Source organism: Colias croceus, chromosome 30 (genome assembly GCF_905220415.1).
Source record: "Colias croceus chromosome 30, ilColCroc2.1".
In the NCBI taxonomy this organism is placed as follows: domain Eukaryota; kingdom Metazoa; phylum Arthropoda; class Insecta; order Lepidoptera; family Pieridae; genus Colias; species Colias croceus.
Genome location: NC_059566.1, coordinates 3678876 through 3693887, shown reverse-complemented (window position 1 = coordinate 3693887; position 15012 = coordinate 3678876). Strand labels below are relative to the sequence as shown.

The 15012-nt window shown below is 35.6% G+C and overlaps 2 protein-coding genes across 3 annotated transcripts in view; one reads left to right on the top strand and one right to left on the bottom strand.

Moving 5' to 3' along the window:
• The window catches only part of LOC123704631 (cytoplasmic FMR1-interacting protein), a 30640-nt gene extending 18177 nt beyond the window's left edge, over positions 1-12463 (bottom strand). For both annotated transcript variants that reach the window (XM_045653028.1, XM_045653029.1), the window contains exons 1-16: positions 12265-12463; positions 11051-11187; positions 9836-10015; positions 8994-9175; positions 8341-8468; positions 7866-7963; positions 6998-7102; positions 6034-6119; positions 5278-5398; positions 4946-5137; positions 4399-4613; positions 3947-4077; positions 2898-3068; positions 1946-2028; positions 1301-1443; positions 47-220 (exon numbers count right to left, since the gene is read on the bottom strand). In XM_045653028.1, the coding sequence (XP_045508984.1) occupies positions 47-220; positions 1301-1443; positions 1946-2028; positions 2898-3068; positions 3947-4077; positions 4399-4613; positions 4946-5137; positions 5278-5398; positions 6034-6119; positions 6998-7102; positions 7866-7963; positions 8341-8468; positions 8994-9175; positions 9836-10015; positions 11051-11187; positions 12265-12340 (2222 nt within the window). In that variant the 5' untranslated portion in view covers positions 12341-12463. The remainder of the gene's footprint in view (positions 1-46; positions 221-1300; positions 1444-1945; positions 2029-2897; positions 3069-3946; positions 4078-4398; positions 4614-4945; positions 5138-5277; positions 5399-6033; positions 6120-6997; positions 7103-7865; positions 7964-8340; positions 8469-8993; positions 9176-9835; positions 10016-11050; positions 11188-12264) is intronic.
• Positions 12464-14530: 2067 nt separating this feature from the next.
• The window catches only part of LOC123704495 (cyclin G), a 40177-nt gene continuing 39695 nt past the window's right edge, over positions 14531-15012 (top strand). Inside the window, exon 1 of the mRNA XM_045652877.1 lies at positions 14531-14901. The gene's annotated coding sequence lies outside the window, so the exon portion shown is untranslated. The remainder of the gene's footprint in view (positions 14902-15012) is intronic.

The window sequence follows — 15012 nt, the reverse complement described above, 5'->3', positions numbered from 1 at the left end:
GTACCACGGACAAAGCCGGAGTCTACAACTAGTATTTAACACTTACCTAGCGGCCAGTTGTTTATAATGCGAGTACACCAACTCAGACAGTTTATACACAAACTGATCGAAGCACAGATTAACTTCGGCTTCTACTTCGTCGTACAGGAATTGTTTTTTGAAAACTGTAAGCGCGTACTGGGCGGAATCGTTGTATAGATCTAACGGGTACAGGACGTATCTGTAATAGAAAATATAATTAATTACTAATTGGTGATTTATATTTTCTAAAAAAAATATTTTATTAAATTTTTATTAAAACAATAAAATGTTGTGTGGTTTTATGAAACCACGGTAAAACTGAAACTTTTTTTCACACATTTAACTAAAAATTATCGTATTTGTACGATAATTATCGTACGTATCGTGCGTCACGCGACATGCGCTACACAGACCAAAAAGTTTGAGACGATGTAATAAAAGTTTCACTTTAAAATTATTAAAAAAAAAACATTTTAAATTTTAGTTCTGTGCACATATTTGAATCTTGGTCAGTTTAAAATAACTTAAAATTTGATATAAAATATATGATCATCACACACACAAATCTCCTAATCCCACACCTATGCCATCAAATCCCACGCCAATCCCATCACACAAAAAACAGATACCATCATTTTTTCAATTTTTATACGCCTTTCATAGCAATCCCATCACATTCTATACCAATCCCATCACACCAAACACCAATCCCATCAAATCCCATCATACAAAAACAGATCCCATCATTATTTTTATGATGGGATTCGAACCCCACTCACTCCATCATGGCGGGCTCCTTGCTCCTCAGTATGTGGTCGATGAGTATCTACGGCATCGACATCTCTATGGGTCTACCAATCCTATCACACCTAGCATCGATCCCATCACACCAAACACCAATTCCATCAAATCCCACCCCAATCCCATCATTTTTTTTTACAAAAACCCCACACAATACTATAACAACCCCATCACATTCTATACCAATCCCATCACACCTTATACCAATCCCATTACATCCCACCCCTATCCCATCATACAAAAACCGATCCCATCATTTTTTTTTGTTTTTAAGCTATTGCATAGCTTCTATCGCGGGCCTTGAGCGCGGGGACCGAATCGAGAAATTCCGTAACGAAAAAACCTCACGCTCCCCACGGGGACGGGCGGAGGTGTGGCTTGAAGGCATAGCATGCAAAAGCTTTCATGCTATGCCTTCAGACAGACGTCGTTTTTTTTATATTTTTTTACAAAAAAATGATGGGATTATCCCACTCACTCCATCATGGCGGGCTCCTTGCTCCTCAGTATGTGGTCGGTGAGTATCCACGGCATCGACATCTCTATGGGGAACTGTATTCTCTTCTCCATTGTTATGAGATCGTTGCACTCTTCGTTGTGCTGATGGCGTACTGTGCATTTCTGTGAACGTTTACTCAAACTCAAACTCAAGTCAAACACAAACTTAAGTTAAACTCAAACTATATCTGCTAGCAATTTGAAATTATCAAACTCTACTTTAAACTTAAATGGTATCGAAAAATTGAGAGGACCATTAAATATGAGTATAAACTTACTCAAACTCAAGTTAAACTCAAACTATATCTGAGGCAATTTGAAATTATCAAACTCTAAACTTAAATGGTATCTAAAATTGAGAGGAACATTTTCTTAAATTTAATTCAAGACTGATTTATTTTATTTTCAATCTCAAATATATTTATGCAATAAGGGCCGATTTTTCAATGCTTGGATAAAACTTATTCGTCGAATAATTTATAAAACTACCATTTTAAAAACGTATTCTAATTGCCCGTATTTGACAGTTTACGTGACATTTTAATATTATCGTGTAATACTTTATTAGACGGATAAGTTTTATCCAAGCATTGAAAAATCGGCCCTAAATAATACATAAACTCACATTAACTTTCCTTCCCATAGTCATTTCCAAGTAGAATTCACGATACCACAGTTGAGAAAGATCACAGCATTTTGACAAGGAATCTGGAAAAAAAAACATTATCTATTTCATTCATTCGTTCATTGACTCATTCATTCATTTTTGTTATATTTCCTGTGATTGTTGGGTTGCCTGGTAGAGATCGCTACCTAGCGATAAGACCGCCTTTTGCTGTTTCTGTAGTTTTGTCAGTATTTGTATTTTCAATGCAATAAAGTTTTTTTCATTCATTCATTTATTTTATCATTAAAATCAAATAGGGTCATAAAGTTTGATGATGATGGTGCTTATAATAATAAAAAAATCCAACAAAGTATTGTTTTATTTTTACCGAAAATTAATCTCGAGCAAATCCATGTAATGTAACCATAGAAATCTAAATAACAAGACACTGGAAGTCGTAAGCACGCGTGACCTTGTCGCCACTCAGGTGACTTCCAAGCCACCAGTGCGTTCGTCTCAGTTCAGTTGCTCCTGAGACGTGCGGGTGTAAACATAGTGTGTTTCAGCATTTCCCGTTGCGGAAATTCTACCATAAGTTGAAATTATACTAATAAAGGAAATAAGGAATAACATTTCATCGGTAAATATTTTATTTTTAGAAATATTGCCGTAATGTTTATTTTTAACTAGTGGTCCGCCCCGGCTTCGCCCGTGGTACATATTTCGCAATAAAAGATAGCCTATGTCCTTTCTCGGGTATCAAAATACATCTCCATACCAAATTTCATGCAAATTGGTTCAGTAGTTTAGGCGTGATTGAGTAACAGACAGACAGAGTTACTTTCGCATTTATAATATTAAGTATGGATTATTAAATGTAGTTTTAAAGGAAATCTGTTTTTTTGGGGGGCTATGAGGATTAATACAACAATATTAACAATAACAATAACAAAAATAAACAAACACTCACCAGCCAAATTGAGCAGGTACGTCCAATAGAAGCTCTGCCTGTGGAACGTCTCAATCTGTTGCAGTACAGCCGCATCAAGGTCTTTCCGCAGGGTCCTTCGCCCCCCGGACTTGTCCGAGATTAGGGCTTCGAGCTGTGTACGCACCATGTACAGCTGCGTGGTTGATGGGCCTGTAGGAAAAGGTTATTTAAGAATTATTAATAAGTAAAAAATGTGTGCGTGTACTAGTGTACACACGTAAGAAGTGAAACTTCTTTATGACCTTATTTTTCAAAAAATAATTCACTATATGCAACTTTACAGAAATACGTCGAATCACGCGTGGTAGGGATAAGAAAAAGATGGCGCGTAACAGAAAAATGTCACGCGTAACAAAAAAAATGTTACATTCAATTTTTTTCCAACCCCGATAAAGAAGTTTCACTTCAAAAAGCTTTATTGCCAACAAAAACTTAGACTATCTTAACTTAAAAAGAAACACATTAGGCAATCGGAACAGAGTCAGCCATGCTGTGGGCTTACACCCGAACAGCGCTGATTTTCAGTCAATACATACTAATAATAAAATTACATCTATAACTGTTCCTATCAATAAAAATAAAAGCTCATTTGAGAATTAATTAAGGACTAGCTTCCGCCCACGACTTTGTACGTGCATCCCCGTTTTTCCCCGTTCCCGCAAAAATTTCGGGAAATCCTTTCTTAGGGGACGTAACACCTTTTTTTGTAACTACATTCTTGCAAATAAATGTAATTTGAATTTGAACGACACTTTTTGGAAGTGAAACTTCTTTATCGGGGTTGGAAAAAAATTTAGTGTAACATTTTTTCCGTTACGCGTGACATTTTTCCGTTACGCGCCATCTTTTTCTTATCCCTACCACGCGTGATTCGACGTATTTCTGTAAAGTTGCATATAGTGAATTATTTTTTTTTAAAATAAGGTCATAAAGAAGTTTCACTTCTTACGTGTGTACACTAGTACACGCACACATTTTTTAATGGAGAATGTAACAAACCTTGTAAATGTAGATTAATTGACACTTACCAACATTCCGCCTAGGCACTTTGATAGTAAAACTAGCGTCGGCATCTTTCTTTCCCCGCAGCGCCGGATCTTGTTGCGGTTCGCAGCCTCGCGCCCAGTCACCGCATGTTTCACGGACTGATACTATAATACTGAAAAATAATTATAAAATAAGGTATTAGGGAATTTAAGGCATTTGTAACACATTTTCAGTAAATAATACTTTTTAAGGGGGTCGGGGGGGGGTTTGACCGCTTCCTTGGTACGTGGTTGACGCGTGAGCGTAGAACCGAGGGATCCTGGGTTCGATTCCCTGTGGAGATGAAGAAAAAAAAAATGTCTCGGTCTGACAGGACACAGAAGGCTGATCACCTACTTGTCCCTAAAGAAAATGGATCAGTGAAACAGATGTATAATGCATCTGCCCCTTACCCCACTAGGGGACATGGGACTTCACTTTTTCCCCTACTTACCTCCTTATCAAATCCTTCTTGTTCTTAATAGCCTTTCTCAACGGCTCCCTTAACATTAATTGCACGAAATCCTGCAACTCCGCATATATAGCCCTTCTTGCTGCGTCAGCGAAAACTGTCTCCATTCGAGCCACTAACACTTGTAACCCTTTTATCATGGCTATCACTTCGATTGTGGCAAATTTCTCTTCAGAACTGTAGTTGTAGCGAGTCGCCTGGAAAAAAAGGTTTATTTTTTATTTTGAATTTCAGTAACATAATTTAGAATAGTTTCATCGCAAATTCTATTAAATTCTTCCTCCCCACACCCATCCTCCCCACATCCATCCTCCCCACATCCATCCTCCCCACATCCATCCTCCCCATACCCATCCTCCCCACATCCATCCTCCCCACATCCATCCTCCCCATACCCATCCTCCCCACACCCATCCTCCCCACATCCATCCTCCCCATACCCATCCTCCCCATACCCATCCTCCCCACATCCATCCTCCCCACACCCATCCTCCCCACACCCATCCTCCCCTCCCCTCCCCACACTCACCCTCTCATACTCCTCAGCGTCAGGCGGACACCTCGGGTTGGTAGCGTGGTCTGTGGGATGCAACAACTTCCAAGAACACAGTTCAGTTAGTACTGAACACCAAGATGAGAGGAGTTGTAAGCCGCGTAAGCACAGATCGGCGACTGCACGGTTTTCCGTGTCCGAACCCGCTTCTTTGAATGTTGTTGTCACCTGGAGAAGGATAAAAAAATAATTATAGGAGCACATTTAATTAATACAGCTGAAAAATTCAAAATAAAATAAAAAACCGGCCAAGTGCGAGTCGTACTCGTATTAATATAAACGAAAAATAAAATACTAATAATACATACCTCGTTGCTATATCTGGCCAATTCGGATATATAATTCTGGTGTTCTTCACGTATTTGAGGCAGGTGGACCATCAGGTCGGCTTGCGGAGACGGTGGGTTCGGGCTTGATGATAGCGGCCACCTGGTGAAGAATTGAAAAAAAAAAATTTAAAACTCAAACTCGACTCAAAATTTATCTATACTAATATTAAACAACTGAAGAGTTTGTTTGAACGCGCTAATCTCAGGAACTTATGGTCCGATTTGAAAAATTATTTCGGTGTTAGATAGCCCATTTATCGAGGAAGGCTATCCATACTAATATTATAAATGCGAAAGTAACTCTGTCTGTCTGTCTGTTACTCAATCACGCCTTAACTACTAAACCAATTTGCTTAAAATTTGATATAGAGATAATTTGATACCCGAGAAAGGACATAGGCTACGTTTTACCCCGGAAAATAGGATAAGTTTTATCCCGGAAATCCCACGGGAACGGGAACTATGCGGATATTTCTTTGAAAACGCGGGCGAGGCCACAGGCGGAAAGCTAGTCTATACTAATATTATAAACCTGAAGAGTTTGTTTGTTTGAACGCGCTAATCTCGGGAACTACTGGTCCGATTTGAAAAATTCTTTCAGTGTTAGATAGCCCATTTATCAAGGAAGGCTATAGGCTATATATCATAACGCTAAGACCAACAGGAGCAGAGCAATGCGGGTGAAACCACGGGGTGCAGCTAGTATAGATATAGGTACAAGCACAGATAACTTACTTGCTTGGATCATAATGTTTCGATCTCTTGATATAATTGAAGGGTGCTATTTGCATATCTCCAAAAAGCGGTACCACTTCGAGGTTCTGAAAAATAATATTTTATATTTATTTATTTTATTTTACATACTTAATTCTAATATTATTTACTAGATATGCGACGTCAATCACGCGTGTGAACATTTTAATTAAAATTGCTTACTTCAAAATAAATTATCTATACTTACTTATAATATTATAAATGCGAAAGCAACTCTGTCTGTCTGTCTGTTACTCAATCACGCCTAAACTACTGAACCAATTTTCATGAAATTTGGTATGGAGATATTTTGATACCCGAGAAAGGACATAGGCTACTTTTTATCCCGGGAAAATGACGCAATCCCGGAAATCCTACGGGAACGGGAACTATTCGGGGTTTTCTTTGACTGCGCGGGCGAAGCCGCAGGCGCGAGGCGGAAACCTAGTAACCTATATGTTGACTTTGAGGCATACATAGCAAAAGAGTTTCATCAAAATTCGCCCAGTAGTTTTTGCGTGAAGCCTGGACGATAGATAGTATTCTATAATTTTATTTATATGTATAGATTTAAAAAATAACCTATACTAATATTATAAAGCAGAGTTTGTTTGTTTGTTTGAACGCGCTAATCTCAGGAACTACTGGTCCGATTTTAAAAATTGTTTCACTGTTGGATAGTGCATTTATCGAGGAAGGCTATAGGCTATAATATCATCACGCTAAGACCGCAGAACAGCAACAGAGCAATGCGGGTAAAACCGCAGGGCACATCTAGTATAAGTTTAATTTATAGAACGGCTGGACCGATTTCGATAATTCTTTTTTTGTAATATTCCTTGCAGTACGAGGTTGGTTCTTATGGAGAGAAAACGTGAATATGTAGCACGGGCGAAGCCGGGGAGGACCGCTAGTTTAAAATAAAAATTATTAACTTAATAATTACCTTAAAAATTCTATCAATCCTGTCCAACTTAATCTTTTTCTTTTGATCCAATCTGTTGATATTGCAAGCATCTGAGTCCATTAGAAATAGACCGAAGCCCATTACCTAGAAAAAGTAGAACGGTCAAGCGTGTGCCGACATACATTGCGATATTTTTTTTTTTAATTTACAGGAACTTTTTAATGGATTCTAATTTAGTGTTATAATAATTATACATACATGCATTATAATAATTAATTAGTTGTGAAATTATACTAATTACAATTAATATAAAAGATAAATAAAAGATGAACTTAATGAATAAAAAATAACAAATCTTTATTGCACAACATTTTCAACATATTTTAAAAAACTACATGTAAACAATGCACAGAAGGCCTTATCGCTAACAACGATCTCCACCAGGCAAATTTTAAAAGTGCTGATTTTCTTTCAATTTTCTTAAGTGACAAAAATAATGATTTTTCACATCAAATTATTTAAATCACTACATAGTATAAAACAAAGTCACTTTCTCTGTCCCTATGTCCCTTTGTATGCTTAAATCTTTAAAACTACGCAACGGATTTTGTTGCGGTTTTTTTTAATAGATAGAGTGATTCAAGAGGAAGGTTTGAGTATATAATTTATTAGGTTTAAATCAAAGCGGGCGAAGCCGCGGGCGGTAAGCTAGTCTACTTATCTAATACATAAAATTCTCGTGTCACAGTTTTCGTTGCCATACTCCTCCGAAACGGCTGGCCCGATTCTCATGAAATTTTCTGTGCATATCGGGTAAGTCTGAGAATCGGCCAACATCTATTTTTCATATGTAGGTACCACGGGCGAAGCCGGGGCGGACCGCTAGTAATTAATAAAAATACTTTACCTTTACAAGCATATGTTTTTCAGACGGCGTCAGATACATTTTAGTTTCATACATATGCACGCATATATTCACAACGTCAGCCAAAAGATCTTCATAACCTGTAATAAGATAATTTAGTTTATAAATCTATAGATAAAAAATAGCGTGTATAGCACACGTGTCAGAAGTGAAACTTCATTGACAAGATTGAAGAAGGAACCAAAATCGTCGCTTACTCCATGACGTGACGGCATTGCCATGACGCGACCTTGAGTTTTTACTCTCAACGCGCCTAAAGAAGTTTCACTTCAAAAACTAAAAAACACGCTCATGAGATTATTGTAATGTCACCGATCCTTGATAAGTGTACAAAGTTTGAATTAAATATGTCCGTTTATGGGTCAAAATCGAGTCTAGAGGTGTCGGTTACATACAAACATACAGATGAAGATAATGAAAGCGTGTTAAAAAGATAGCTTAAAAGAAGATAACTCACCGTTAATCTTTTCAAGGGCGTCCTTAACTGTGTCCCTAATTTTATTCTGGGTAGCGAGGAACATAGACAGATTCTGCGATTCTTGCAAACTTTGACTGTCGGACATCACTTTTAGAAATTGTGCCGCTCTGTGAAAAGACAATAAAATATCTGATTATAAAATCCAATTACATATTTAGGGACTAATGTTAATCTATACTAATATTATAAAGCTGAAGAGTTTGTTTGTTTGTTTGTTTGTTTGAACGCGCTAATCTCGGGAACTACTGGTCCGATTTGAAAAATTCTTTCGGTGTTAGATAGCCCATTTATCGAGGAAGGTTATAGGCTATATATCATCACGCTACGAACACCAGGAGTGGAGCCACGGGGGTGAAACCGCGCGGAGCAGCTAGTAATATAATAAAGCTGAAGAGTTTGTTTGTTTGAACGCGCTAATCTCAGGAAGTACTGGTCCGATTTGAAAAATTCTTTCGGTCTTAGATAGCCCATTTATCGATGAAGGCTATAGGCTATATATCATCACGCTTAGACCAACAGGAGTGGAGCCACGCGGGCGAAACCACGAAGCGCAGCTAGTACCACATATAATTTAAGTATTAAAAAAAGTATTAAAAATATCATCAATTCGTAAATATAGAAAATGATCTCACCGTCTATATGTAGAATAATCATTTTTAACCGAGCTTTTCATATTTTTCAATTCGTCCAAAACAGCGAACATGTTCACAAACTTGCCAAGCGTTAATAGATACGCTTCCGATACGAAATCTCTTCGTTTCTCTGCGTGACACAACCTACGGACTTCGCCGCAGAATCTTTCTATCGCTTTACGCTGAAAAAAAATAAATTAATTTAAATCCATATACCACACAACGTTTGGTACAAATTCGAAGTAGAATATTTATATTTAGAAAAGTGAAAAGTGAAGTCCCATGTCCCCAAGTGGGGTAAGGGGCAGATGCATTATACATCTGTTTCACTGATCGATTTTCTTTAGGGACAAGTTGGTGATCAGCCTTCTGTGTCCTACCAGACCAAGATATTTTTTTCTTCGTCTCCACCAGGAATCGAAACCCTGGACCCTTCGCTGCTACGCTCACGCGTCAACCACTGTACCAAGGTGGCGGTCAAATATTTGGAATACATTTGGTACAAATGGCATAGAAATAATTTTGAAACGTCGTAAGTCGTCTAGGGAGAAGAGCTGGCAAGAAAATCTGTAGTTGCTTTTTTAAATTGTGTAAATTAAGTATTACATATTATCTGCAGATTATAAGAGATCATTTATTTGAGCAAAAATTTCATACGAATTATGGCTCTATGCAAAAATTTCGAGCGTAATTAGGTATTTAAAAATGTTTTTTGAGTTGATCTGATGAAGAAAAGCAAAACAGTAAAAGAATAAAAACATACATTTTCTTCAGTACAACTTGTCAATTATTGCAGATCATAAATAAATATTAAATAAATGATATAAGAACTAAATAAATACCTGAAAATACATAAACTGCAGTAGTTTATCGACCTCCGGGGCCAACACTTGCACCGTCCTCTCATATATATGAACTCTGTCTGGTTGTTCATTCGAACGCGGTTGTGGTATCGCTCGACTGCAACAACGCCATGTGTACAGCATGACGGCATGTGCGTTGCCTTCTTCGAGGAGTTCGTTCTGGAATATAAATAAAAATATAAGAATTATTTTTAAAGAATGGAAAATAGTATTTATAGGTACTAGACGTAGGTATAAAAAATGTGTGCGTGTACTAGTGTACACACGTAAGAAGTGAAACTTCTTTATGACCTTATTTTTCAAAAAATAATTTAATACATATATGCAACTTTACAGAAATAGGTCGAATCACGCGTGGTAGGGCTAAGAAAAAGATGGCGCGTAACGGAAAAATGTCACGCGTAACGAAAAAATGTTACACAAAATTTTTTGCCAACCCCGATAAAGAAGTTTCACTTCAATAAATAAATAATAAATATTTCGGGACAATTTTTTCACACACGGCACTATCTGATCCAATACTAAGCTTTCACTTGTGTAATGGAAACCAGATGGCTGATTTTAAAGAAATACTACTTATATAGATAATTAACACCCAGACACAGAGCAAACATCTATGTTCATAACACAAATGCTGAACAGATTTTTCAAGACATTTTATTTGGTGAATTTGTACCTGTTTGGACTAATTTATAAAAATGTTAAGAACTACTGGCAAAACTCGTAGCGAATATTTTGTTACGTAAATAATCTCGTAATAATATGTATGTTACAGCCTAAAAGTTTATACAGATCAGTTTTATTACCACTTGTGATAAATGCTCAAATTATCAAAAAAACGTAATATTAAATAAACCGCAACTTCAGTTCTAGCTTCATACTCAAACTCAAACATTTAATCATTCAATTAGACTTCTTCTAAAAGCACTATTGAATTGTCATAACATATTTTTAAGATTTACCTTAAATGATTACTCACTAATTTATAAACCATTACTTAAGTTCTACCTTCCTTATTAATTTAGGTAAATACTATAAATTTATAAAGAATAGAAAAAATTCGATCACTCAGCGGGACTCGAACCCGCATCCTGTCGCGTCATTCCGGGGCGGATGCCTGACCAATTCAGCCACTCGTGACCCGCCAGAGCGATCGAATTTATTCTATTCTTTCGGTTTTAGGTAAATACTCACCAAGTTGGCATGTATAGTAGCCTCCTCAATATACTTAGCGATGCCAGTGACAAAGCCATTACGATCTTCGAAATTTGTGTCAAAGTTTGCTTGATAGAGGATGGAGCAAGGTGCAGCTTCGATGCAGGGCTGCTCATCTGAAATTTGTGTTTTTATATATTATATTTGAGATTTATTTATTGATTACTAGCAAACCGGGCGAACTCCGTTTCGCCACCAGAGTCACCTTTTCTTTGCTATTAACCTCACGGAGCCCGAGACCTTTCCAACGAATGCAAAACCGTGGAAATTGGTTCATGCATTCTGGAGTTATAGCGTCAGAAGGAAAACCCGACTTATTTTTATATAGTAGATTACTACACATATAATTATTGACTATAAATTGATTATATATAATATTCGATTCTTTATTGATTTGGCTCAAAACCAATTGGTTTTTAAGACTTACTAACTTACAGGACCAGGGAATGTTTCAATTTTTGTATCAGCTTATCACTTTATAGGGAATTATTGCTATTTATTTAAAGTGTACTTATATAACAAATACATAACTAAATAAACCGAGAGATATTTTTGTTAATCATTTTATGAAAAATCTTTTGTTCAAATGTATAACTTCATTGAGTTTTCAATATTTTCCTAATTCTGACTCTGCTTAAATAATAAGGATATTTTAGTCCTTAAGCATAGTGTTATGGACTTATTCCAACTTAAACTCTAAATAAGTTGTGTTTACCACAGAGCAAGTAATTTAGTTGTTTACTTATTTGATAATGATAATAACTAATATGAGTCATTTTATGATATACTAAGCTTACCGCCCGTGGCTTTGCCCGCTTTGACTTAAACCTAATAAAATATATACTAAAACCTTCCTCTTGAATCTACCTATAAAACTCTATCTATAAAAAAACCACATCAAAATCCGTTGCGTAGTTTTAAAGATTTAATACAAAGGGACATAGGGACAGAGAAAGCGACTTTGTTTTATACTATGTAGTGATTATGGTTTACTAGCTACTACTCAGTACTCATTGAATGCCTTCTCTTGTGAAACTCATATTTATTATCTGTATGGTTTCGTAAGTTGCATATTTTTCCGTCGTTTTTGCGGAAATTTAGCCATTATATCTCATACATTCATGCGTTTATAAAAGTAGTAGTATAGTATTATAGTATGAAATATATAATGTTCCAAGTTCTAATACACTTACCAGGCAAAGTAAGCTCATCCAGAACATCCACATTACTTAGTGCATCAGACAGGGACACCTTCTCACTAACAGACATTTTGAAGCCTTTATTTCTAACCGGAAAGCAAATAAATCTTTCAATATGGCTACCAAATAACAGTCACCTAACGATATAATTAAAGATGTAATAATTGACGATAATTAGGTCAAATTATCAAACATTTAATTAAAAGTAATTGATTTCCGAAAATAATTGTAATACAAAAACATTACCTACTGCTAGACTACACATTGGGTATTTGACGAGTATTTGACAGATAACAAATTGGCAGCTTGATTTTGATAATTGACGGGCCAACTCCCATTAAATGTTACCACTATAGATTATTTTTAAATTTCTACCATTAAGGTCGCAGCAGGTTTTTGGGCTTAGAAAGGGCTTAGATCATTAAGTAATGGATGGAGTACGCTGGCAAATGTTCTACTAAACTTTCTTAATCTGTAATCGATTACGCAAGTAGTTTTTATGAAAGCATAAGATTTTTCGATTCGAATAATCTTATACCTCGGCAAAAGGGGAAACGCCTGCGAGTGTTATCCATTACTTAATTATCTAAGTTTTTGGGAGACCAAAATGAGCAGTTACATTAAACAAAATCGATAAGATATTTGTAAAAATGGACAATATTGTATACACGTAGTAGTATATAAAATTCCCGTGTCACAATGTCAGTTACCATACTTCTCCAAAACGGCTGGACGATTCTCATGAAATTTTCAGTGCATATCGGGTATGTTTGAGAATCGGCCAACATCTATTTTTCATACCGCCAAGTTGCCGCTAAGTGATAAGAGAAAGGCAGAATAAAGTTTGCCGGACAGCTAGTAATATGGTAATATATAGATTCTCCCGTATCCCAAAAATAAAACTTAAAACTTAGAAAATATACAGACTATGTAGTATGGTTATATCAATTAAGACCGTTACAAAAACGCGACGTTTTATTCACGTTTTAACTCAGCGTTAAATTGTCAAAATTCATCGTTAATATGTTACTTTCTTCTTAAAAAAGCGATATTTAATCTATTTCTTGTTGAAATCAACTGCCAATAAATAATATAATCACCAGAATATAATATTCTCCTATTGTATAATGTTGTCCGTTTACTCTTCACCTAACATCATAAGATCTTTGCTGATAACAGTGATAAGTACACAATAATTGATAGGTAGGTACATACACTTACTGATTGAGAAATTAAAAAAATAATAATTATAATTATCTAATTCGATCGAGGTGGGATTCCAACTCTTTCATACTAGGGCAATGCTTAGCGTCTCGGCCACTCGTAGATCTCAGAGGATAAGCCGTAAATGTACCTCACCAATAAAAATCTAATCAGGTTTTGAATGTTAAAAAACCGATTACCGAACCGACTATATCGATTTTTGGATAGGGTCCTATATGAAAGAGGGTCCTGGACTTGGAAATTTTTTTTGATTTTTAGTAGCAGTAGTCACTCAAGGCAATTTCATTTATAGGAATTTTGACTGAAAACAAACAACTTAATAACTATGTATTTTTGAACGCTTTGACAAATATTTCCTTTATATTGTTAAAAGAAACTGCAAACCGCTTGGAGTCTGGTGTTCTGTGTTGCAAACAAAAGTGGCCTTTATTATATTTTAATATTAGTTCAACTAATAATTATTATCATTATAAATTTCATTCTAATCGATGCTATAATAATATTCTTTGAAAGCAAGACGTTTAAGGAGATTGTCGTTTAATACAGATTATCTATGAGTAAATTAAGATAGGTATCAGGATGGACCTGGACCATTATGAAGCAAAAAGACGGAGTCGAAATGAATAACCCATTTCAAAGTATTTATGCTGTATTTTTTATTGAATTAGTATTGCTTGAGGTTGTTATTGAATATAAGCTTATTGAGGAATTTTAAAAACTAAATTTCATAGAGATTCATATTTGATATGATACTTACAATTAAACAATATTTTTTACTCTAAGATTTTACAATTAAAAAAAAAAATAGGTGAAGCTCCCACTTATTACTAAATTCTACCATTGAAGCAGTTGTTGATAGAAGAATTGTATAGGATGGCAACATCGTAACATTCTTTGTTTACTGCGCTACTAACGATCAAAACAATTTTAGTTTTTTACAAGACAGGAATCAGTTGCGTTTTATATTGTATTTTTACTTGAATCTATTGTAAAGTTATCAAATTATAGTTTATCAGTTGTCTTAAAGTAATAAACAACTGGAATAAAGAAAAGAAAGTCTTTATAATCAATCGGATTGAATTTTATAAATTCGTTAAATTTCTTTGTTAGCTTTCGCGAATAGTGACGCGACGTTGCCGCTCTTACTTGTGTAACTTTCAAGTACAACGAAAGGCTTTTAAGTTGTAATATTACAAAAATTACAACTAATTTTGTAATAACATTCCTTCTAACTGTTAAAAAGTAATGATCCAGTGTCTTGAAATGTGTATTTTGGAACAATCTTCATTTTCTGACGCAATAACGGTTTGGCAACAGCGCGCGGAGTTGGAGTGAATACGCCTATACAAATGTATTAAAAAGCCAATTGGAACAAACAGTTCCTTCACACTTTCTCCATTGAATGAGGTAAGAATTTTTTTTTAATTATTTTTGTAAAAAAAAAATAAGTTAATTTTTATGAAATAAAAGTTTCGTATTAGCAATTCAAGTTTCCCGCGCGATGACGTAATCGTCTAA